This window comes from Biomphalaria glabrata, chromosome 2 (assembly GCF_947242115.1).
Source record: "Biomphalaria glabrata chromosome 2, xgBioGlab47.1, whole genome shotgun sequence".
Taxonomy (NCBI): domain Eukaryota; kingdom Metazoa; phylum Mollusca; class Gastropoda; family Planorbidae; genus Biomphalaria; species Biomphalaria glabrata.
Genome location: NC_074712.1, coordinates 62,465,795 through 62,492,431, shown reverse-complemented (window position 1 = coordinate 62,492,431; position 26,637 = coordinate 62,465,795). Strand labels below are relative to the sequence as shown.

The following is a 26,637-nucleotide window of genomic DNA, read 5'->3' as shown; positions in this document are numbered from 1 at the left end:
AAAATGACAATTATTAACATAGAAACTAAAACAGAACTGCTAATCCCTTGTTCATGTGTAATAAAAATGTAACTTAAAAACTCAAAATTTCCCTCATTGATGGAATGAAATTCAATAAGGCACAAGGTTTTATGAACAATGTTTAGGAATCACATAAGAACATGAAACTAAAATGCTATTTGATCATGCATCTTAGAATATGCATACTCTGGGATCCATCAATTCATGAAAGAACAAAACAGATATAGGACAGAAGGCTAAAATATAAAGGTAAAACATTACCTAATAATAATCATATTTATCACCCTGTGAGGAAATTTGTTTTACAATTGTGCATTACATATAACAATACATTTAAGCAAACAATTTATGTGCCACAGTTTTTCTTAAACAAAACATGTGAAATTTACAACAGTAAATTACATTTTGTTCTTGTGATCAGTGTCTCATATCTCCTTAGTTATGTTAAAAGCCTGAATCAGAAGATGTTTCTTTTACTTAAAATCTAAATAGATTTTTGTAATGTTTTTCTCGAATAAGTGTCCTAGTGCATTTTTTTTTCTTTTTTGTTGAATAGGTGTTTTAAGTTTGGTTTGTTTGTTGCCAATGATCTTACTAGCATCATTAAAATTTTGTTAGGTTTATTTTTGTGATTATTTTTTTGGAGATTGCCAAACCAGGCATTGATGTTGAAACATAAAAAAACGGTATTGTAGATGTGAGCATGGTAAAACATTGACAAAAATTTAGTTTCGAATACTAAATGATAACATTTTTCTTAGTATCTTTAATCTTTGTTGTCCTTTATTTTGTGATGTAATCTATGCTTGCAGGGAAATTTAATTTATTGTGTAAGATAGTTTGAACTATTTCAATACTCTTCGTAGCTACTGAAACAATATCATTTTCTTTTGAAAGTCAATAATCATTTCTTAACGTTGTTACTTTTTTTTTTTTCAATATTCTACCTAGCTAGTGCTACTGAAACAAAATCATTTTCTTAACTTTCAATATGAAAATAATGTCATTACAATATTTTTGGATGCTAGTTATTTCTCTTCTATTATTTCTGTTTGAGCCTCTCTGAGAGCTGAGCAAGGAGAGCCATGTCATCTGCGATTTTTGTTAAGGATCAAAAAGGACAACAATATCTATTGAAGATCATCTGTATACTAGAAAAACATAAAATACTTTAAAAAAAAAAGAAAATTATACAAAGTGTAATTGTATCAATTAGTTCGGATCAGTCATGCAATTAAATTTGTTATAGACCTAGACCAACAACAATAAATCTGTGCAGTTAGACATATTTTTACCAATGTTTTTATTTTGTTACACTATTTCATGCTTTTACCTTTCTCTATGATCCTGGACCTGTTGCAAATGGGGGGAGGGGGAGAAAGAAAGCTATAACTGGATGAATTTTATCGTAATCATTTTAAAAAAAAAGGGGGGGGGGGAACCACCTGAATTCGATCTCGTGAACATAAAATTATATTGGTTGTCTAGTGTTTGTTTAAAACGGCTATAATGTCTACAAAAGGTTCAACCGGATGTTCTACACATATTTTAAACGTCCCATTTATTCCATCAGTTGTTTTTTTACCACACGAACAGCTGTTGTAATTGAAGATAGTTCTACCATTTCATCTTGCAAGGTTTGAGTAGTAAATTATCTTTGTCAAATGGACAGAAAAGTCAATAAATGTTTGCCCCCCCTCAGAGGGGAAGCCGTGTGTTTATTATTCTCTTTGACTGCCCCAGATTTGCTGATCTCCGTCTCGACAGGTCTGGGAAACCAATAATTCTCGACCTGTATGGTGGCATGTATGCACTACGAAAAACATTACGCTGTCTGTCCCGGGCTTTTGCAAAAGAGCATTTGAGCCTCTCAAGCCTTCACTCAAATGGAGTTTGATAATGTTAAATGTTTGCAAGTATAGAATTATGGCTCAAGTAAGAAACAAAAAAAAAACAAAAAAAAAACAACAAAATGAATAAAGACTTTTATTTTGGAATTTATATTCAAAGCAAGCTACGAGCACAATATACATGTCATGACATAAGGGATAACCAATCCAATGAATACCACTGGTGCGAGCTGCCCCATCCTAACTTAGTAAAAGGGGCTCAGCAAGCCCACCCTAGTCCCCTCACTCATTTAAGTAAAATATACAGGTACTGGTCTGATCCAAAGGTTTTGTTGGGTTTTTTTTTTTCAGCTAAACATTTGGAGATAAGTGCACAACACAACACTAACTGTACAAGAACCAGATGAGCATTATATAACAACCAACTCCAGCACATCCATCAACACACAAATATCACCTGGGGGGGAACAATTTCATTATGCATGCTTCTGGCAAACTTTCTATGGAACTGTTGCTACTGGCGTTAATGTGGGCGAAATGAATGCCATTCATTATGATTAGGTCTTTCAAAAAAAAAAAGTGAGCAATGTTAAGTTGAATCTAAGAACTTATGCATTTATCAAACCCATCACAGACAAAACTGTAAAGATAAATACATTTTAAAACAAAACTACTTGCCAATAGAAATAGAGTCTTTAAGGGATGAACAGATTCCATTAGCTCATTGCCTACTTGCTAACTAGTTGTAGTCTAAATCAGTACACAAGTCTAGTACTTTTTTAAAAACAACTATAATTAACACAAAATGTTCAAATAATTGTTTGACAAACAGCAATGATTGTTTATTAAAATTACCATTCTAATTCTATATATTATAAGTACAAAAGCATTAATAATGAAATAAACGTTTCCTTGAATGATAATGTGTTAGGCTTTATGACAGTTAATTTTTGTTGTTTTCCAAACAGTAAGCATTTCACTTAACAACAAATCTTACTAACTTAAATAAACTTGGCTCAGCCATTACTTATAAATATCTTGTGTATGTTAAGTCAAAAACACAATTCAATTATACAGACAAGCATAATAATATTGTTTTTTTTTTAAAGGTGTAGGTTACAAAGTAGACAGAGAAAACTTGTTCTCCTTGACTAGTTCTAAAAGAGTTATTAACATAGCCTACCACTACTTATAACAACCAGGGGGGGGGGGGGGGAAATTGGTTCATCTGGTTGTTCTAATAGCCCTGAAACATTTTGTCTACAATATCTAACCGGTTGGAATTTTTAACAAAATATTCGAATAAAGAAGAGACAAAGAAACTTTCCTGAGATCAAAACGCATGATGGAAGCAATGTGCCTTTAGTTGATTGAACAGTACACAAATGCATGAATGGGAAAGATTTACCATAATTTTTTTAAAAAATGTTCTTGTTTTAGTGGGAATGCCAAGAACAGTGATTTGAAAAGATGTGGCACTTAGGTTTTTGTTTTTATTGAAACAAAACATTGCTACAGCACTAGCTGGAAGATATGTCCAAATGTGTGTACATCCTCCTCCCTTCCCCTTAAGTATCACATCTTTGTGAAGGATGCAGCAACAGCAGCCAAACAATACTGCTGTGTGCGCTTTTGTTTCTTTTGATGTGAATTTTTGTCATTGAAGCCAAGTTTTGATATGTTAACCCTAGGAAATGACCAATGTCATGTGAACTACATCCAAACTTGACAATATCACTAGAAATTCAAACATATTTGTATGGTACAACACAATCATAGCAAATACTTTATTTTATCATGTGATTGAAGGAGATAATTTACAAAGAAATCAAATATCAGTATTATTATTGTTTTTTTTTTTTTTTTTTTTTTGACATATGCCATATCATTCATGACTACTGGCAAACACAAGTAATGACATAAGTATACAATTATTGCACCACAAATATGAAACTGTGTAGAGTGGCATGAGAGATTGTATAGAGTTCACTTTCAATAATCACACATTGACACACATCAAGTACATGTTTAAGTGCCACTTAGTTCAAAGTGATGTCATTGCACAACTGCTATAAATATGGTAGAATTACAAGTTGAAACTAAAGAACAATGCTATCATACAATTTTAGAATAGTTGTTTCAATTTTTGATTCATTGCTTTAAGAGTGGTATTACTTTTTCAAAGCTTTTCTTTTAACATACAAATCCATTAATGGAAAACCTACATAATGTATAAAAAGAAAAAATGATGTCTAGAGATTCTATTTTTTTTTATGTCTAGTTTATTATAGGTACTTATTTTGAATAAAACAAAGGGTGGGGGAGATGAGATGACAATGGCAGTTGAGATACATGGCTGAGGAAAACAGCTGTCAACATATATCAAGTCCTTTAAATACACAGAAATGTTTACGTAAGGGAATTCACGACTAGACTGAGTAATTGCAGACGACAATGCTGCCATATGTTGACTTTGGAATTGTTTACAGTTTAATACTAAGCCAGGTTGCGGACCAAACTGCCAACATTAACCCAGGCTTACTGAAATACATTAATATTGTAGAATCATAATCATAAAAACACTAAAAATTACCTAAATTTCCACAAAATTGTTTCTCCACTTTAATGTACATATTTAATTTAAATTGTGTCAATGAATTGTTGTATGCAGTAACCTGGGAGAACATTTGCATGGTATTAAATGTGAACAAGTACAAAAATATTGAAAATAGGTTTGGTGTTGTCTTGAGATTGGGTTGTGTCCATGACCTTAGAAATAATGCAAATTATTTTACCTCCTCCAGTGACTACTTAAAGCTCAGACATTATTTTGACAAGTTCTATTAATGTGACATTGAGACATAGCAATAATTTTCTCATTCCATTTCTTCTGGAAATTCACAAACCTTTGGGGAACAAAATCTATAAACATGACTACTGTGTCTTAAAAAATATGAAGATTGTGCGAATCTTTAGGGTTTTGTTTAATACTTCACAAAGGATGAAAAAGAGCAGCACACAGAAATGCAAGAATACAAGTGTATATTGACTTAATTATTATAGATCAAATCAAATACAAATAAACTACAAGAGGTGCATTATTCAAATGAAAAAAAAAAAACAATTATAGTATGAAACATAAATTATTTACAACATTAGCAAGTAGGAATGATATTTTTCACACACTCAAAACTGGTCTTTATGGTTAACACATGGCTATCCAGATTTTTTTTTATTGATTTTTTAATTTTTTTTTAATACATTATTTAGTAGCATATTTAAAGGCACATAAGGGCCTATTTATCTCACAGCAAAAAAAAAAAAAAAGACTTGTTCTAAATGCTGTGTCTGAATGTGCCAAGCCATATTTTGTACATTATCTGGTCACTCCAGCTAGCAACAATACCAAGACAAGAATTACACTAACAGAAATGACAATGTAAGTATGCCTGGGTTTTGCTTCAAATACATTGCTCTATTCATTGTATAGCACAGTTCTCAGCCTAAATTAAGAATTTAATAAATAAGCCTGTGTAGAATTAACAGCTAAAAATTACCCTATCATCTTTCCAAGTAAGAGCAACACAAACATGTTTCTCCTTCCAGAAGAGAACACACAAGTCCACTCAGCAACCAGACTACATAGTAATGGCACCCTAGAGGTTTATCGTTGAATGGGGGGAGAAAAAAAAAAAAAAAAACAGACATTTTGGCTTGGCAAAAGACTAGTAGTTACATGTTCAACTAAGTCATGAGTATCAACTAATTTGAAAGATGTGTGGATTTTGTTATTGCATAACCCATCAGATAAAAAAAAAGTCATAAAGCAATCAAGTTCTTACAATTTGGTACATCTGGCAATGAGCATAAATAAAAGGCAAAGATTGTATGGGTGGGATATCACCTAATGCTCTACACATTTCAGTAGATTAAAGAGTTGAACTAACATGTTACATAGCAAACAAAATCAATCATCTAATTACAAGAGAACAATGACAAAAAAGACAAACATGACATTACCATTGGCCCTTGGTGGTTTTTACACAATACATAGTGGCAAATGCAAAGTTAAACCAAGGTTAACAAGTTACATCCATAAGACTTGACCAGTGGTTACTTTAGAAGAGCCATTTTACAAAGATTAAGTAAATGAACAAAATAAATAGGTAACGTTCTACCAAATTTATCATAAAAATAATTTTAAAGCATCACAAAAAAAAAAAAAAAAAAAAAACCCACAAAATTTATCCAATACAAAAAGAAAGTTAAAATGCAATCTAGTTAATAAGTTAAACCTATTCACAGTTATTCATTTTGCTTCTGAAGCTTTAACATAACATTAGAATATATATGTATGTATATATATATATATATATTTATATACAAAGCATTCGTCATCAAGCAATAGGAAACAAAAAAAAAATTACATAAACAGTATACATTCTTTAATATGAAAAAAAAAATGTCCAGAAAAATATCAAATTGGCTGCCAAATGTTATTTTGATAATCACTGTTGTGTATTGTAATGAGATATGACTACGACATGCTTTTGGGCCATCATAATGTGTAATACAATGAAGTTATGTAACATAAGTATTAAGACAATAATCTGTAATGGGACTTATCCCAGCATAAACAGCAGCTATAGTTTAAACAAAAAAAGAAAATGACACTCCGTTTATTTTATAGTGGAACCGTCCCAGCAATTGACAAGAAATTGTATGGGACAGCAGTGTTATAGTTATTAAGCCACGTTTCAACATGTCTTCAGTAGTGACAATACAAGAATGACCTAAAACAGTGAATAATACTGCAGGAAGGAATGGTGACAAGATCTCTTGATAAATAGGAAACATGAAATGTCATGGTCTTCAAATGCTATAGATTTATTACAGGGTGTCACAGAACCAGGACTGAGCAATACTGACCTTAAGAGAAAGAAGGATATGATTATACTTCTGGTGATTAAGAAAAACATTTTGGAATGCACAAAAGTTTAGAAGGTTAGCAAAAATGTAACACCATCACAGTAAAGAAATATTTGGTGGTTTTGATCTATCAGCTCAATATTAGGAAAGGGAATAACTGACAGCTTGCTTAACTCCTTCCTTTAAACATTTCAATGAATGGTTTCCACGTTACAGTACTAAATTTGCACATGTCCCAAACAGATCTAAACACGGATTATGTGATAACTCAATTTGAAAATACACATTTAAAGGATTCAAATTATTGTTTTATTAGCTCAGATTGAACTGTATGACTAGCAAAGGCAACTTTCATCTATGGCATAATTCAATACATTACAAATATAACTGCTCTATTAAAGAAGGCACGGCAGATTGCACATTAGGTCGATGAGGCCGCCAGCCAATTCTGTTAATTTGTCATAGGAAGCATCAGCTAAAATTATTCAGGAAAGTCCCATTTATTTCTCAGCAAACCTCTAATGTTTAAGTATTTCAACTTTACTAAGACTTTCACCATGACACAAAATTCTTTCTATTAAAAAAAAAAAAAGGTAATTCAGTAATACTTTAGCACATATTTATTTACACTTCTGTATCCTAGGATCAGGGCTTTAATAAATTAATAGATTTTTTTTCCATTTATATTTATACACCCAATAAAACTTTGAAAAAATGATGTTCCATCATTTGCAACATAAAAGTATTATAATTCGTTAGCAATTACAGTTCATAGAGATATGAGCACATCAGCACCATGCATAGAAACAAAATTTCAACACAAAAAGTCAATGCTAAGAATGGGAGCAGCTATGTAAAAAGGTTATGGTTAGCTAGGTGGAGAGAACATTGCACCAAATGTGACACTATTAATTTATTGAGCATATACATCAAATATTACACAATACATTTTTGTTTACATTCCTGCCAATAAAATTTAAGCATACCAACAACATAATTCCTTGGATGGGATTAACACTTTTCATTTGTTCACAATGAGAATAGGAGTGAAAGGCTTTAATATTACAAAATGCATTTTTAAAATCTGATTATTGCCCTTATTATGTGTGACTTAAAAGAAAGCTACAAGTTTTGTGTCAATACAAGTTAAATCAATGCAATTATGACAGATAAGATAGTCATAGGGCGGAATAGATCAATCACAAATTTGTTCATAAATCTACAGATTTCATAACAATTTAGTGCTGAGCTCTAAGCAGCAAATGCTTTTAAAAATGGGGAACCTCTAGAAACATACTTCTGGATTTCTGACCTGATTGATATGTTCATACAGTACACACAGAGGTAGAATAGTGTTAGGCTACCAATGTTTCACTGCAATTTTTTTTGTCTTTTTCAATTTTTTTTTGTTTGTGTTTTTACATTATTATTTTTAGTCCAACTATGAATCAGACCTTTAAAGTGATTCTGTTATATAAAAAAAAACATCTAGCATTAATAGAGACAAATATACAAAGAAATGAAGGAAGAATACAAACAAATGATCATAACAGGGTGATCAATATTTCCTGTTCTTGGCTCAACAAGATGCATTTAAGAAAAATAAATAAATAGTTATTGGAAGGGAAATGGGAAAATTATTCTCTAGTGGTGAACGAGTATCAACAAATGAAGGCAAGTTACGGATATGTGCCGCAATAATGTTAAAGACAAAAGTTAAGACTATTATTAATACTCAATGGAACACTGCATGGATCAATCACCGAGCTCTACCGAGCACACAACAGACAACGTTCATAAAACAACAGAGAGCATTTAACAACAAAAGCATTGAGAGTTGACCAAGTCTTTGGAATATACGCAAATACTAGTTCAGAGAAGTTATATATCAAATGTGACAAAAAATATGGAAAGGCATAATCAACAAAGTTGTACAATTCAAGTCAGCCTATTGGTTTCATGGTGATCAAATAGTTGAAGATTTTTACAAAGAGAAAGAGAGCAGCATTGTCATCTTCAGAGTGAAAATATATTGAGAATAAACATCTTTGATTAGCTTCATTTGAAAATAGAAAAATATGGCAAATCATTGAGACAAAGGACATGTATCAAATACATCATATTCATGATATGCACAAAGTTAAAATATCACGGCTGATCTTTAATTTATATCATTTCTGGAATTTGTATAGTTTATACAATGTACATTTTTTTCTTTGTTTTTTGAAGGGAGTAGAAAAAAAAAAAAAGCCCAATATAATGTGATACTTTAATTTGAGAATGTGAATGAGAATGAAGGCCTCTTAAGAAGACACCAATTCTGTGTTACATTTTTTCTAAAAATCGACAGCAGTAGGGTCCATTTATAATAACCTCTTAACATTCCAACAAAAAAAAAATGTTGCATATAACAAGTAGTGGAAATGAAGCCATCATTTGTCAGAGCTAATGGAAGCAGGATCACTTGCACTAAGTGTGCATGAAGATTGGTCTCACTACATACAGACATATTAACAGAACAGGCACACGTTGAGACAAATTATCACAGGTTGCAGGCATCCTGCCATTTGAGAATTTTTTTTTTTTTTTTTTTTTTTAAATAATGAATAACTTTTAAAAGAAAAATAATTTAAAAACAGACCATAAAAAGCATTAAAAAAATTAGCTGATTACAAATTAAATACAGCACACAAGTGCAATAAGTCATAGTTATGTTTTGACATAAAATGGCAGGTATAATTTTTTTTCATTAAATAAACATCACGCACATATGTTGAGTTATACATCGTTTTACAATAATAATAATAATAATAATATAATTAACAGTCAGAATGCATGTAGGTTAAATCTGAAAATCTGTTATTAAAACATTTAATAAAAAAAAAAAAAAAAAAAGGCTGTAATATTGAATCAAGTACTGTTGAGGGGTGGCCATCCCATCACCACATAAGACCACAGGAATTCTGAAAGACTGGGAACCTTGATGCTAAGTACTCACTTTGACATCATTTGGTAATCCATAGTGTTCAACCAGGAATACCAATACAACTTACAAGAAAGAAGAATTACATTGGTGAGATAGTGGACTTCTCAGAATGAGCATGTCAAGATTTGCATTAAAGCGGTGCCCAGAAAATGGGACCTTTGGAACACTTAGTAAGCCAATAGTTAGTACATGAGTGACAATTCTTATGTACTATAACCTAACCCGCATACAAATATGGTATATTACTGAGAGATCACATGAAATTGTGGCATAATGTTTACATATACAACAACACACAAGAGTTTGAAAATACTTTAAGTTAGAACATATTATAACAACATACATTGTGGCTTGAAACATGTACAGTCAGTCACAGAGAAGAAAGTTTTGCTTTTAATACACTAACTAATTACATTGATTCACTGCCTAAGATATTATTGAGTATCGGATTAGAATTGTGGTCAGATATGTCCCACAGATTCCAGTGTTCTCCACCAGTGCTGTATTTTGATAAGGGCTGACTAGTAGGCATGGAATTGCCCCAAGGATCTCCTCTTTGATATGGGGCTGAAGGAGGTGCTTGAGACCATGGACTTGTATTCATTGGAGGCAAAACATTGGCCTGAGGATGTGGAATCTGGGCCACATAGCGCTGGGCTTCTGCATCACTTATCAACTCGGCCATTATAGTAGAAGATCCCATAGCAAAATTATTGAGACGCTGTTGAGCATTTAGAGCAGAATCTCTGCTGCTGTACTGAACAAGTGCTAGCTGGGCTTGAGCAACATGGTAAAAATTTGTCAGTGCTCCATGCTGTGCACAAAGGGAACGTACAGTAGAAGTGTCAATCTGAAGAAAAATATTTACTAATTTGAATAGTGTGCAAATACATATTAATTAAAATACTACAGACTTGAAAAAAACAACAACATCAGTGTGTAAATCATTCTAGACTAACTTACTGATGAGCCAATATTCTTGAGGACAACCCATGCAGTAATGCCAGTACGACTGTCATTCCAATTAGATGGGCCAACTGAAATACAAGTTAAAAGAAAATAAATATATGTATACATATATATATATATATATTGCATATTTAAGATTGCACTACACAATTCAGCAGTTGAATAATTTTGAAAATTAATTTCTTACCTTTGGTAAATGCTGAGCTAGCAGAATGTGGCCAAGATGCTTGTCTGTTAAACCCTCCAGACTGCCACTGTTGGTTTCCAGCTTTATTAGGAACCATAACAGGAGGTGGACGGTTACCAGGGTTTCCTAATTGACTTAACCCTAGGCTGGTATCATTTTTGAAACCAGATCCCCAAGAATTGCTTGTGTTTAGCTTGTGACCATCTAGATTATTTAAAGAGTCATCATGTACTCTGTTGACACTTAAAGAACGTTGCAGCTGAATACTTCCTGGTGTCACATGAGGATCATCTTCAACATTCTTGGTCAGACCTTGCCAGGGTTTGCCAGGAATAAATTCAGGAATAACATCAGTAAGACCTGAAGGCATTCCTGCCAAAATGGAAGATGCTGAAGTAATTGTGCTGGACATTTTAAGATCTGACTGGGCGCTAGTGCCTATACTGTCAGTGGAAGACAAAGGCCAATTTGAAGATGTAGTGGACAAGTTGGTGGACCATGTTTTGTCTCCGGTCATTCCAAGTCCACCTGGAATCAGATTAAGATTAGGAGATGATGATGACTGGAGTAAGCTTTTTGTTGCTCTCATATCACTGCTCTCATCACCAGCATTTGTGGAAGATGAGCCAATATTTCCATCAGAGGCAGGGTCATTTGATGATTGCCACTTTGTTTGTAGACGAGACTGAGGCTGAAGGCTCACATTAGCTAATTCTGAGGTGAGAGAATCTGTTAAATTATTATCAATAAGTGGAGGCTGTTGACCAGTTTGAGATGCTAATAAACTAGTAGGGGCAGGTGGGTGAGACATGTTTGGCGGCTTCTGAGTGCTGAAAAGGGAGCTTTGAGCTTGTTGAAGTTGTTTCTGTAAAGTTATGATTTGTTGTTTAATGCTATTTATTATCCCAGCCATCTGCTCAACTTGAGCATTACCATGAGAGCCAGTGGCTCTAGCTTGTTGTGTTAACTGTTGATGTTTAGCCACCATGCGTTGTAAAGCTGATTGCAACTGCAATAGCTGCTGCAAAAGAACCAATATATTGTGTGGCAACTGATAATTAAGTAACTGGGGTGATATGAAGCCATTATTTACAGCTTGGCGGAGTTGGTCTAGAATTTGTTGTTGATCTAGAAGCTGTTGCTGCTGTTGAGGAGGCGCTTGATTGTTAGAGCTACTTCCAACAGGAGCAATCTGACCCCTGGGACCAAGAGTGGGTGTTGGTGGGGCTTGCATTTTCTGAACCATAAGTTTTTGTTGTAAGCTTGAGTTAATACTGGTACTGGCATTTAATCCAGAAGTTTGCAAACTGCTCTGCATGAAAGGTTGATTTGGTACTTGGGAAGTAGGAAATTGAGTATTCTGCAAACTGTTAAATGGAGGCACTTGATCTGGGCGCATTTCTGGTAAGTCATCTGAACCCATTCCAGCCTGAGGCATGTAGGGTAATCTTGATTGAGATGGAGTAGATTGGAATACATCCATGTCAAGATCTTTCCTTGACATTCCACCATTTGTAGTTTTCAAGTAATCTAAAAAAGTATATATTACACACAATGAAGCATACAAACCATAAACTAAGCTTATAGATAGATAGTAGTTTAATTTAGGCTTATTTGAAATCTCCATCTGAATATGTTGATATCTTTTCATTGAAACTCAAGAATTTTAGATATTTACATAGAAGTTAAGGCTAAAAGATACAATTCACTTTTATATGTTATATCTTTATCTCCAAATGACACCCATAACATGTATCTTAAATAAGTAGAATAAAATATAACATTAAGAAGGTGTTTATGACATTCATTACTTTCTGATTAATTTGTAACAACGAAAACCTTGGGGCAAAAGAAAGTTAAGATAAATATGATTAACAGGGAACTTACTTAAAGCCAATTTTAAATTCAGGTTATTTACGATGAGAGCATTCTGAGCTTCCTCTCTCTGGAAAAAAAATTATATTTCAACAAGGGAAAACACAAACATATCAAATTTAATGTAAAAAAAAAAAAAAAAAAAAAAGTAGATTAAAAATAAATAAATTGAGAATATACCCGGTATCCCATGTCCATTAGTTCTTGAAGAAGTTTGGCTCTCATTTGATTAGGAGGATTATTATTACCACTTACGTACTTTGGTGGCATTTGCTGTTTAAAAAATAAATTAAAGTAAATATATAAATTTAACAAATGAAGACTGTAAAATTACTTATTTTCAGAATACAGTATATGCTCAACCTAAACCCATTTTTTTAGAGAATGCTTTGACCCCCCCCCCCCCTATAAACTTTATTGCCTGGGAAAATATAGATTTTTGTAAACACTAAATCCCCAGCTCCTCACCAGAGAATAATGCTGACAGGAATCACTCAAGAAATGAAAGTAAGCAGTTTGGTTACAAAGGTCAAAAATATTCAAATCAAATACAAGCTCATCATCACTATCATGATCTTTTCATTATTGTACAGATGTACAAGTACATCCAACTTTTCTAAGAACTGACTGCTACTTCACGTTTTAAAATAGCATTGGACATAATAACCATCATCAAATGGTTTTCTGTGCTTGTGAGATGACAGGTCCTACTTTTCCCATCACAAATAATTTTTAAAGCAATTTTGCATAAAATTATTAATTTCAAATTTATTTTAAAAAATGATTTAGTAATGAATATTCTTTCTAATCTATATTATAATGCCCTTCTATAGACATTTGCTATAAATCCCTTTCAAATCAACTTAAAAAAAAAAAACATTCCATTTCAGGCTATCCTACATCAGCCTAGTCACTAGAGCAACAGAGACATCTTCAGAATGAATAGTTCCTAAGGTTCAAATGTTTATTTTTAAGTGTGATGCTTACATGTATAAAAACTAGACTTAAATTTACCAAACAACAGCATCAGTAATAGAAGAATGTTAGTACAAAGTAGTAATTTTATTAGTAATAGTATTAATACTGTAATAGTTTGGTGCCTAGCAAATTAATCTGCAAATAGTCTAAAAGAAACAGACAGAAACTTTGTATGTTGCACATAAAAATCTGATGTCTATGTACATAGACATAACTCTAATAAATATATATATATATATTCATATATTCAAACAGAGCAGACCTACTTATTTGAGTGAGGCATTATTTGTTCTCAATGGATATACTTGTAGAAACTAACAAGGAAATGACTTCACTAAATAATAATGTAAAACCTAAATCCCAAACAATATCACTTTCATATTGGGCATACCAGTGAATCATTGTTTAAAATGTCTTATTGAAAACTATGGCCTGCTTAAAACAAATTTTGAGCTCTTTTTTTTTTTTATTTGATTTTTTGTCCAAATGTTCTAACCTTTTTTTTAAAACAAAGCAATATATTTTAAAACAAACAACTTATGTAAGAAAGCAATACATTAAAACAAAAAGTTACTCAGTCATATGGTACCTTATGTTTTGAAAGTTTTAAACAGATTTACATTTTGTCTTACCTAAATAAAGGAGGAGGAAAGAAAGGCTTATGAGAATCACATGAATAGGATATGGAAAAGAGGCTGAAGAAACAAACTGATAAGCTTGCAGGAGAGGGATGGGAAAGGTAGACTAGTGAGGATGGTGTCCTGGGATACAACAAAACTTACAAATATTTGATTTTTCTGTGTTATATATTTATGACCTATAAATCTATTTTATTTAATTAAGGTAAGTTAAATAAAACTAATTGAGACCTAGAAAATATTTCCCACTCTAAGTGTATAATAAAAGCTTTCTTTTTATTCGCTGAAAACTATATTTACAACATCTTGACTATTCTGCTGACTTTTTAAATATAAAGGAATCACCCTTAGGCTAAATATAAAGGAATCACCCTTGGGCTATACATACAAAACTAAATAATAGCAAGAATATTAGAGTTTTAAAAAATGTGTGGGCAATACAAAAACCTAGTAAACAATATAGACAGAAAATTTTTATTTGGCCAAATTAAAGTAGAATAGTTTTCCTGTCTGACTAGGACAATTCTTTTCAACTAATTCAACAATTTTAGTGAGTTTGTTTGTCAAAGCAGTGAAACTAGATTTCTAAATTAATCTATCGAGTAATTATCAATGTATACACAATCCATGTTTGTTAATTTTATCCATTTCAAAATGGTTAATTGACAACCCCTAACCACCATAAATCATCCTTTTAGATTGAATATATACTGTATAAATACTAACTAACTACATGAGCCAAGAAACCAAAATGAAATACCCACATTTTAGACTTCAATATTGTAAAACAGTAATTTACATTAACATTTACACTTTTCATTATCACTTTCACCCATTTCTCAAGTAGGGGATCAATCAATGACTTTATGGAGCTGTACAAAATGTATTTCCACAGACCTGGCCTGTTATTTTCCTTACACCCCTCAGAGCTGCTGGGTCGTTCCAAGTACTATTATCTTGGGGTAAACCATTCCAATATCCAACTTCAACAGAATTGGCAGAAACATCATCTGGTAATCTTCCTGACTGCAATAGTATGTCCATTCAAACATTCACATAACATGTACTTTTACCTTGCATGTATAGTAACACACACAAAACATTTCACAAATCAAAGTGTTCATTTTGCTTAACCTTAGAAATTTAGATGATAATTTTTTATCTATCTATCTATTACTAGTTTAAAAGCCAAAATATATTTGATATGGATAAAATAGTTAAAATGTATTAATCCTAGTTCAAAATTAATAATTCTATATATGAGCACTGTGATTGTGAAGTGAACACACCAACAACAATGCAGAAAGCAGAGTGCCAGTGGAGACCACGCACAGGCTGTTCAAATAGAAAAAGGCCCAGCCAGAAAAAGATGTTATCATTGAACATCTAAACTAGAACTGAGACCTTTATTGTCACTAAATAACATCTCACCTTGGCTCGCTGTGCAAGTGCCCAAGAAGTCTCATCCCAGCCAGCAGGTGCTTTAGGCTTGGTTCCAACAGCATTCCATTGTCCTTGAGCTCCTTCTGGCCAACCTGACGGCTTAACCTGCGGAGGTATCTGAATGCAAAGTAACAATAGTCATTAGAATATTTCTCTGATTTGGTTACAATATGGTAACAAAAATATTTCAATCTAATGTTTTTTCTTCTACAAAATATAAATAAAGGTATTACACTCTTTCCTTACATGTGCATTTGGGGTCAATAAAAGAAAATAAATGTAGTCAAAAGCCTAAGAACTTCCACATTAAAAAAAAAAAAAAAAAGGGGGGGGGGGGGGGGAATTTAGAAGTATAAAAGACATCTCCAAATTATCAAGCATTTATTTTAATTCCTTTTTAGCTATAAACAATTAGAGAAAATACCTGCTTAAAATTAGGTTGATGGGGAAAAAATAATTTTTAAAACAAGTTCTCAGTACCGGTACCTGTTTAGGAGCATTAGCTGCCCAAATGCTTGTTCCATCATCCACTTTATTATCCTGTTGAGGATCACCCCAACCCGATCTTGGTGGAGGTTTATTCCATGGCTCATCCATCTTAGTACGGTTCATGCCAACATTAGGATTCCAACCTTGTTTCTGAGCGTCGTTCCATGGTGCAACTTCACTTCCAATAGCTGAGACATTAAGACCAGGCATTGCCTGAGGAATCATGCTAGGTATGTTGCTAACTGGACCACTCAAACCTGGACTTGGAGGAACCATTCCCTGCATACCTCCAACTCTTCGCTGGGGATCTTCCCAACCAGCTGTCTCGCCATCGTCACCCCATGATGATATGCTAGTTGTGCGCTGATTACCAGGACTTTCTCCCCAAGAACCCACTTCTGTTTTCTGACCCCACATTTTATTTGAAGCATCCCCTGCTGCTCCAGCAGCTCCCCATGTACCAAACGCTTTGGGATCATTACCGTTCCCAACATTCCAGGTTGGCTCTTGTGGTGGTTTAGGAGGCCCAGACCAATTGGGTTGATCTTTTTCAGCGTTCCATGTATTACCACTACTGTTTCCACCAGTCCAGTTACCTGCCTGGTTTTCTCTAACAGCCTCCCATATTGCTGTACCATTGCTATTGTTCCACACATTAGAAGCACCTGCAGTGCTGTCAGTGGAAAATTTGCGATGTGATTTTGGTGAAGTTTCTACATCCCAACTTGTATCCTGACGAATCGGCCTAGAACCCCAACCTTCATGATTTTCAATAGCTCTAAGTATTTCTTCTTGGCGTAAACTGATAGTGCTCTGGCTAGATGGGTTACTAGTCGGGGCTTTGAGACCTTTAAGGGTAGCTTGTGCAAAAGAAAGTTCAGTATTGCTAGCACTCTGATCACTAGGTGATGGATTACCCCACTGTGGTTTATTAATATCCCACTGAGCATCTCCTGATTTGTCTGAAGAAAGACCCCAATGTCTGGGGTCTGAGTTTGCACCCCCTATTTCTTTACTTATTGTGTCAATTGGAGTAGTTGGATTATTCCATTCAGTCTTGGAAAAATCACCAATAGTGCCTAGCATTGAGCTGCCTGACCAATGAGATGAAATGCTACTGCTACCATTGCCAGTTCCACTACCACCTAAATTTGGAGGTAGATTAGATGTATTTGTTAAACTGTTATTTGCCATACTTGAAGGCCAGCCAGAAGAACCAGTTCCACTGGAATTAAATGCTGATGAATTATTCATCATAGTTCCCTGCAAACCATTATTATGGCCTGGATTAGTAGAGAAAGAAAGACTTGAGGGAATTGACCACATGCTAGATGCAGCAGATGAACCACTGTTTCCCCATGGGCTGGAATCCATGCCCGTGAGTGTTTGATTGCTGGCACTCCAAAGACTAGAAGAATTGGACTGAAGTGCAGAAGAATTATTTGTGGAATTTTCTTGTGATGTCATATTGCTCATGCTTGTGATAGCAGATCCAGGCTTGACAGAGGAAGAGTCATCCCCTGCATCTGAAGCACTGTCGGATTTGCCCATTGGTTGCCATGTAGATGCAGTAGCTGAACTGTCTTGGTCTGAAAAAAAAAGTTTTAAATAGCGGTTTAAAATTAAACATTACTTTAGCATTTTTGGATTTTATTGTATCAATTATAAGATTTTTAAAAAAAGATTTAGTATAATAAGTGGAAACATTGTAAGTTAAAGAAAAGCATTGTTAATAACTGAGAAATATTATAAAGCAATAAACACAAAAATTTGAAGAAAAAAGGTCAGCAACTAGATTAATTAAAAAAAAAAAAAAAAGAAAGATGGGTCACAAAGAGGTGCAAGTTAATTTCTAAAGCATTCCAGTGACCAAAATAATCATACTTAAAATTTGTAACTAAAATCTGAACATTTTATAATTAAAATAATAATTAAAAAAAAAAAAAATGTTTAATTTTGTTTGATGTTCAACTCACTGGCGGTGGATGTCCATGATCCACTGCCTGGAGCAGAAGTTTGCTGGCCCCAACCTCCTCCTTCTCCACTGCCCCAGCCCAATTCTGATGGCGCATTGCGTTTCATTACTGAGAATGAAAAAAAATATTAATAAAATGTAGGCTTTTATTTAATTGACATGTTCTCAAGTCCTTTGTGCTGGAGAGACAAAACGACAAATTTTCTTGCATAAAAGGTCACTGGAAAGCATTGCTGGTTATTATAATAGGTGAATTAAAAATTAAGAAAACACATAGCATGAATTAATAGAAATCCAGAAACTTTTCTCATTAAAGATGTATTTTCCCTTAAAATAATAAATCCCTTCCTTATTGCAGTGCTTTTCAAACCTTTTTTGAAATCAGTGAGGATCAACGAACTGAAATATCACTGTGAATGAATCAGTAATTTTTGCCTGTGTTATCTTCTTCATTCTCTTCACACGAAGACATTTATCACTATAATGAAGACGTTAAAGCAATATAGAACCAATTTAACATGATTAAAGAATTGTTTAAAAAATGAGAGGTGTGAATGCCCAAACTGTAATGTCAGATTATTGCTCACAAAAAAAAGTATACACCACAAAATGTTTCAGTTTATGCTGTCATGCAAGTAAAAGTTTTTTCTCAGGGATATGTCCAGCAGAACTGCTCTCTCCCTAGCACTGAGTTCTTAATGTTACTTCATTTTATTCCAAAATTCTGTACAATTTTCTTTTTGAACATTTCTGTATTAATATCTTATATTGGATGGAAATATCGGCACCCATATTTTCCATACTAAGAGGCAATGTAATCCAGCCCTTTCCAATGTTGCTTGATGCAATACTCTGAACGTAACCTTTAAGTTGTTGATCTCCCTTTATATTGACAACAGACAGCCTTCATAAGAAAGTGAATTTTGAAACATTTTCATTAGGAACAAACTTGTCCAGAAAGAGATGCGAGAATCTGAAACTACCTTTGTCACTATTCCAAGAGACATGATGACATAACTTTCAAGATCAAAAACCTCACCTGAAATTTTCTCTTAAAAGGCATCGAACATCTGTAAGGAAAAGCAATGCCTAATGGTCAAAATCTATTTCTTTGCACTATTTGCAGAATAACCAAGCGTTTAAAGGGCAGCTTCAAATATAATAATATGTACAGTTTCATTCAATGAGTTATGCAAAATGTCAATTCTCCTCTATGCTTAAATGTCTATGTAGTATGCAGAGACAAAAAGTTAAATCTAACTTCCATTTTAAGAATGTTCACATATCCGTTAGAGATAAACTTGGAACAGTAAAGAAAAAAAAGACCACATGAACACCACATGGCATAGCTAGGCATACCACAGTTTGAAAAGCACTGCCTCATAGCTGACACCTTTTTGACTTTGTCATTTAATGAATTTATATTAAAAAGCTCTTCAAATTTATTTTTTTTAATCAATTCCAATGAAACGTAATTGCCTTTTAGCTGTTATATCTGTATTAATCAACAAAAGGATGTAATTAAACTCAAGACTTAAAATACCTCATTTTGTAGCATCAGATCACTTGCTCACACAAAACTATCTACATACAGCCAATGAATGTGAAAATAGATTATTCACAACTAAAGACCCCAATAGAAGTATTTGTAAGTTAAATTCAAGTAGAAATAAGCAGGACTATGTGAATATTGCGAATGTATGAAGTTATATAATACAAAGATGTGGCAATAAAATATCCTGTGCAGATAAAGAAACTAAATTGTACAACTTGTTTTTGTTCTAGGGAACCTCAAATTAGTCCTGTTAAAAAAAAAGTATAAATTATAAAAAAAAAAGTTCCAATTTTAACTCGGTTATGTTTTATCAAACAATCAAAAATCCTCTTAAGAATATTACTGCACAAAATATTTTATGGTGATAAAATGGTGAGAAGGACTAACATTCATGATGTTCTAAAGTATATAGCTTGAACAAAGGCAAGAAGTATGTGATCATAAGCAACTATTGCTAGCTTCAAAAAAAAAAAAGCTGCTACAGGCAGAAGTATGGTACTTACCTTGCTGCTGCATTGTGAAGGAAACAGGTAAATGCTCAAGATGTTAGCAGAAACTTTTGGTTCCTGAAAACAAAGGGTACACTTTAGAATGGAGGAGCACAACAATAAACATACATGTCAATTACCAATCACCAGAAAAAACTAAAGCTCCTCAAAATAGAAAATTAAAAATATACCCTGAAAATATAATTTTAGTGTGGAACACCCAAATGCCATTTTCATTTATTGTCTTATTTTAGTTTACATCTAACTTAGGGTTGAATTAACTCGCGCGACCAACACAGTGATCATCTTGATTACAGATATGCTCACCTTCAAGACCCAGAATGAGAAATAGCCAGATTTTAAACATTCTGAGCAACTTTTATTTTAGTCTTAAAGGGGCAACTCCAATAATTTTTTAAAAATTTAAAATAGTGTGTTATGATTTACAGTAACGAATTATCATTCCTTTTATTTACAACAATAACTTGATTGACATCTTTCTGATGTAATTTTTCTGCGCACCAAAAACTGTCAAATTCACATTTGGTTTCTATGTGACATCAGAGCCAGTGATTACAATTTACAAATGTAGTAAATTTGGAACAAACACAATGTTTTAAAAAAATAGTACTAGATTTTACTAGATTCTAGATCTACAATACAACACTGAGATAAACCAAGGGATGTTTAAATATGCACTATACAACATGTAGAATCTTCCTTTGACTTTTAATTGTTGAATAACTATAAAAACCTAGTTTTCCTTTTCAAAATTATACTGCTTACTAAACAAAAATGCTGGACTTCTCCAAAATGCAAGGCTAAATGAAAGATCTTTGTACAACTGTTAACAGCCGGCTGAAACAAAAAGAAAAATTATTTACAATTCACTGGCTTGGTCAAGTCTCATAATCTTATTCAGGATGCAAACAAAATTGCATAAATTACCACAATTATAACCTGTACCCATCAAAGATCCTTGCATAAAGAAAAGTAGAATGCTGTAGCCCATACACCATGCTCACAACCCTCTTGCTATTACCAATAGTTTTTTGGGTTTTTTTTAACGAAGGCTGATTTATGTTTTCCTTCAACAGGTTAGGAGCATTTTATGTTGAAAGGGTGAAGCTAGCTAGCAGTCTGGTGAGTCTAGTTATCCACTCAGGATTTCTTAAAAGTGGACAGATGAAAACAATTCCCATTGATGTATTAAGGTGATATTTTAAAAGCAAAATATATGTGTATACATGGTACTAAATTTGAACATTATAAACGAGTTAAAATATTGCTTATTTCTTAATTTTTACAATGCAATTTTTTTTTTTGGATTAAACAAATCAAGAGGATTAAGTGACAAGACATAAAGGTTATCTAGCTATTAGAGTTACAAAAAAAAAAAAAAAAAAAAAAAACTTTTATAGTCTAAAATCATACTGAAACACACCTTTTACTTCCAGGTGGACTCCTTTACTCGAAGACATGGAAATCACTAACCTACAAAAAATAAAGGTTCTAATGTAATTTAAAGTAGAATAAATGCTCTAATAGAAATACATTCTAAAATCTATGGTTTGATTCAAAATGCTATGGATTTATATATCATTTTGTATCAAACCATAGATTTTAGAATCTAAATCAATTATATCTAGATCTAAAGTAAAATAATGTTACCAGGCATATAAAGCATCTAATAGTTGACTTTTATAACTCTGTAATGGTTAGACAGAAAAAACAAATCTTCAGCCATTGGGCAATTTAAAAAAAAAATATGTATTTCACAGTTGAGTTAAAAATAAATATATGGTCAAAGAATAGTCAAGTCTGTGACTATGGTAAAGTGCAAGACTTTTACAAAGCTTATATCAACTCACTATTGTCTGGTAAAAAGTTTGTACAGGTTATTTCTCCCACACCAAATCCCGGATCAAGCTGAAATTTTGTATAATTATTTCTTTTACCAGACAAAACAAAAATCAACAAGAATAACATTTTTAAAAACACTAAACTTGCTGTCCAAACAAATATGGCAGCATTCTTGATTTGAGCCAAGAAGAAAAGAAATAAGTTAAATCTAGAGAATGGAGGACTGATGAAAAAAATTACCAAGAGTTGTTCGTATGTGACGCAGAGAAATGAAGCCTTTTCCCACTGAGGAATATGTACAAAAGCAGTGAGAGGAAATGTGTCCCGTAAAGAAGGCAATTTAACCACGACAATAACAAGGCAAGTGAAAGATTTGGGTAAAAATCATTGAAACTAAGAGACAAAGAAGCATATTTCTAAATTATTACAATGATTACAATTGCTGCTGATGAGGCCACATACATATCTGAAACTGCTCAACTCTTCTTGTTATTAATGTGCGCACAAACAAAAATTAACTAGAGCCTGCAGTTACAAGAAGAATGCATAGTACGGCAAACTAGCAAAGACCTGTTCAAAGCTAAATGTCTTTCCCTAAAGAATGAATCATAATATTATTCTAACTTCTGGGGCTCAAAGAATATTTCCGTGAAAGATTTGAGGATTTTCAGGATTTTAAAGAAAATTTGTGAAAATCCAAATACTGCCATGGCCATAGTGTTAACTTGAAATTGCAACTAATTTATCTTATATCTTATCTTATCTTATATAATACAGACGTTACTTCAAAAAAGAAGATGATTACGTCCTACGCGTCATGCATTTAGTCATGCATATTAACCAATGACTTAAATTCTGCCAAGTCACTGGTTTTCCTGGCTAGCTCAGGCAACCCATTCCATGCTCTAATAGCACTAGGGAAGAAGGAGTATTTGTACAAATTTGTCCTAGCATATGGGACGAGGAATGTGCCTTTATCTTTGTGTCTTTCAGAGTATTTTATTAAATTTTGTTTTTGTATTTGAAGATTATGGTTCAGTGTTTTATGTATTATTGCTACTTTACTTTTGAGCCTTCTGTCCTGAAGGCTTTCTAAATTTAGTGATTTTACTAAAGGTGTTACTCTAGTCAAATGTGAATATTCGTTTGTTATGAATCGCACTGCTCTATTTAGTGTCTGTTCCAGTTTCTTAATGTTTTCTTGAGTTGAGGGGTCCCAAACAGAGGATGCATATTCTATTATTGGCCTAACCAAGGTTAAATAACATTTTAGTTTTATGTTCTTATTTGATTTATAGAAATTTCTTTTCATAAATCCTAATGCTTTGTTTGATTTTTTTGTAGTTTCATCAATATGTGGATTCCATGACAGTTTTTCATTTATTATAACACCTAGGTATTTTGCGTTTTTAGTCTGTGTTACTGGTTTGCCATGAATAAGATAAGTGGAATTAATTTGTTTTAGTTTTTTTGTTACTCTTAACAACTGACATTTTTCTGGGTGGAAAGACATGCTCCAATTTGATTCCCATTTCTGTAATTCATCTAATTCTCTTTGTAAAATATCTGTGTCTTGTGTTGTTTTTATTGTTCTATATATTATGCAATCGTCTGCAAATAATCTGACTTTAGTTCCTGAAGTAATGCAATTTGGTAAATCATTTATGTAAATTAAAAATAGTAGTGGACCCAAGACTGTTCCTTGAGGTACACCTGAGTTTACTGTTATCGGTGTTGATTTAGAACCATTTATTATTACAGTTTGTTCTCTCCCTATCAGAAAGTCTTTAATCCACTGATGCAGTGGACCATTAATGCCGAAATATTTTAATTTTTTAAGCAAACTATGGTGGTGAACTTTGTCAAAAGCCTTAGAAAAATCTAGTAAGATAGCATCTATTTGTTCACTATTAAGTCTATTTCAAGTCATACTGACAATTTCTACTCTGTTGACTACAAAAGCTTTTCCAAAACTGATGTTTACAACCACTTAATTGTGTAAACTTTTATGAAATAGGTGAAACCCATGTCACTGCAAGAGAGGCAATCGTCTCATGGGCGCTCACCTAGAATCTAGATCTAGTAATTCAACTTGTACAGACTAAAATAAGTCACTAGATCTAGGCCGCGAGATATTCATTAAGTAGAATAAGTTTGAGATAAACTTCAAATGAACCAAACATCCCAAAAGTAATGAAGCCTAAATACTAGACTAAGACTACTACAGTTTTGTAATAGCCAAATAACTAATAAAAATAAGGCTGGTTGGGCAACACTTCTAAGAGTACAAGATATCTAGGATTTATGATTAAAGTATTTTAAGTCTACAGTCTAGATCTACTCTTTACTCTTAGTAAAAGTTATTATATCTACTAGATAATCTAGTCTAGTCAGTCTAAGAGTAATATTAGAGTAGGCTTGTGTTTAATATCACAAATGTGTGAATAGATGTAGATAATAGAAGAATAGACTAGTCAGTCACTAGACTAGACACTAATCATAATGTCAGACTGACACTGACTAGACCTTATGACTTATGAGCTAGCCTAGACATCACTTGTCTGACTTGTCACTTGCTATTTAATCATTCTAGATAGAGTTAGATCTAGATTTTAAAAAAAAACAGATCTAAGACTAGAACAACATTCTTACTCTTAACTCTTAGTGATTCCAGAATCTAGATCTATAATGATAACATTCTCCAGATGCCGCCCGGCAAGTGAGTTGGAGGTCAGCATCTTTGCTAGACGTGAATGCACAGCGGTGGTTGTTCAAAATGGCGACGTCACTAACTATGCTGAGACATGTAATCTAACTCTAGTAAGAGTATGTGACCAAATAAAGATCTAGAATCATAGTGCACTAGATTTGTGTCAAAATGTAATGTTGATGTGCAATTTTTTATTTTGATAAAGTAAATGCATAATCATAGACATAATCATAATGCATTGACGAAATCTTGTGTTTGCCCTGGCCTAGGCTAGGCAACTCTTGGTGCCACACAGAAAAATTTGTTGATCAGTTATAACAGTACACCACTGCTTACCTTTTATTAATTTAGCAATCTTTCTTTACCCTGGCCATTGCACATATCACAGAATCTGCTTCAAAAGAATTACATGCACGATTAAGATATCTACATAGCACCGGTATGAAGACATTTTCGGACGAAATCGGTCGTATTTATTTTTTAACTTGAACATTCACTTAGGCCATAATAATGGCCGACGATTACTTCAATACGAAGCCTTGGTCAGGTTCCTTGAGTAAACTATACGCATGCGCAAAATGATCACGTGATAATTATCCTAGTGCCTGCATTGGATTTTTTTCCTCCCAATAAGGCCCTGCAAAGGGGCGTAGTGTCCTTTAAATATTACCTTGCATGTGCCTAACTATGTAAATTCAAAGCCTTAGACAAAACATGTTTAATTATTACTTATTGTTAACTTTTTGTAATAATTTATATTCTTAAAAGCTTTCATTATTGATTCTGATAGGTTTCAATTTTGTTTTTTAAAAAATAAGGTCAAATGAGCGATTATTTCTTTAAGGCTAATAGTATGAAATGTTCGTTTCTCGAATGAATTACCTCTACGAAAAAAAAACTGTGTAAAATAAATATTGATACAGCCCCTCACTTCTAGAGTACCTTATTAATTGTATAACTTAATAAATATTTAATTAATAAAAATACAAGTGTATAATCTTTGTTGGAGAATTGCCTTTTCAAAGTTAATATTATTAGCATACACACAAAATATTTCCATGTTTAGCTTTAAATTACTTTTTTAAGCCACTTGACTTATTTATAATTGCAGAAACTTCATTTTTTACTTTCACTTTCCTACCATAAATACGTTATAGACGATGTTTTTTTTAAAACTTTTTTTCATAAACCAAACAAGAATAGAAAAAAAAACATTTAACGCCTTAACATCGTCCTGCTATGACTCTCCACTAACTGCTTTCGAGAATCTTGGTTGGAAGAAAGCCAATGTTATGTTAAACCAAGTACGGGAGGTGTCGTTGAAGAACAACGCGAACCTGAATACGGCCGAATGTATTTAGATCTTGACTTACACTATGACACAAGTATAAATCTGATCGCATTTAAATTTTGAATCGCACAAATCTGCATGTTTGGCGTGAAGAAAGTCTATTAGCCTATCTAGAGCAAAGTCTAATTAATGATTTAGCCGCCAATAATTTGACACGTCTAAATATAGATTAGATCTAGAACATTTTTTTTTTGTCAGAACTTGGGAGTTAAAACCCGTATGTGTAGTCCAACAAGGCTTGAAAAACATGGACGGGCTGGCCATATGGGCATTTCTTTGAAAATACCCGGGGAAAATGGTGGCAGAAGGACTCGACGTATTACATTTTAA

At 33.0% G+C, this 26,637-nt stretch overlaps 1 protein-coding gene across 3 annotated transcripts; it reads right to left on the bottom strand.

Annotated features, from left to right (window-relative positions):
• Positions 1–1,993: 1,993 nt before the first annotated feature.
• On the bottom strand, positions 1,994–25,535 carry LOC106061874 (trinucleotide repeat-containing gene 6C protein-like). 3 transcript variants are annotated; one of them, XM_013220094.2, is made up of 13 exons: positions 25,293–25,535; positions 21,828–21,877; positions 21,170–21,241; positions 20,399–20,461; positions 18,342–18,449; positions 16,363–17,954; positions 15,865–15,993; positions 15,331–15,459; positions 12,998–13,090; positions 12,830–12,887; positions 10,943–12,472; positions 10,750–10,823; positions 1,994–10,636 (listed from the first exon to the last, which is right to left on the bottom strand). In XM_013220094.2, the coding sequence occupies exons 4-13, from the start codon at positions 20,409–20,411 to the stop codon at positions 10,196–10,198; spliced, it is 4,167 nt and encodes a 1,388-aa protein (XP_013075548.1). In that variant the 5' UTR covers positions 20,412–20,461; positions 21,170–21,241; positions 21,828–21,877; positions 25,293–25,535; the 3' UTR covers positions 1,994–10,195. The 3 variants fall into 3 exon arrangements, with proteins under 3 accessions (XP_013075548.1, XP_013075551.1, XP_013075550.1); XM_013220097.2 differs by lacking the exon at positions 15,331–15,459; XM_013220096.2 differs by lacking the exon at positions 18,342–18,449.
• Positions 25,536–26,637: the final 1,102 nt, after the last annotated feature.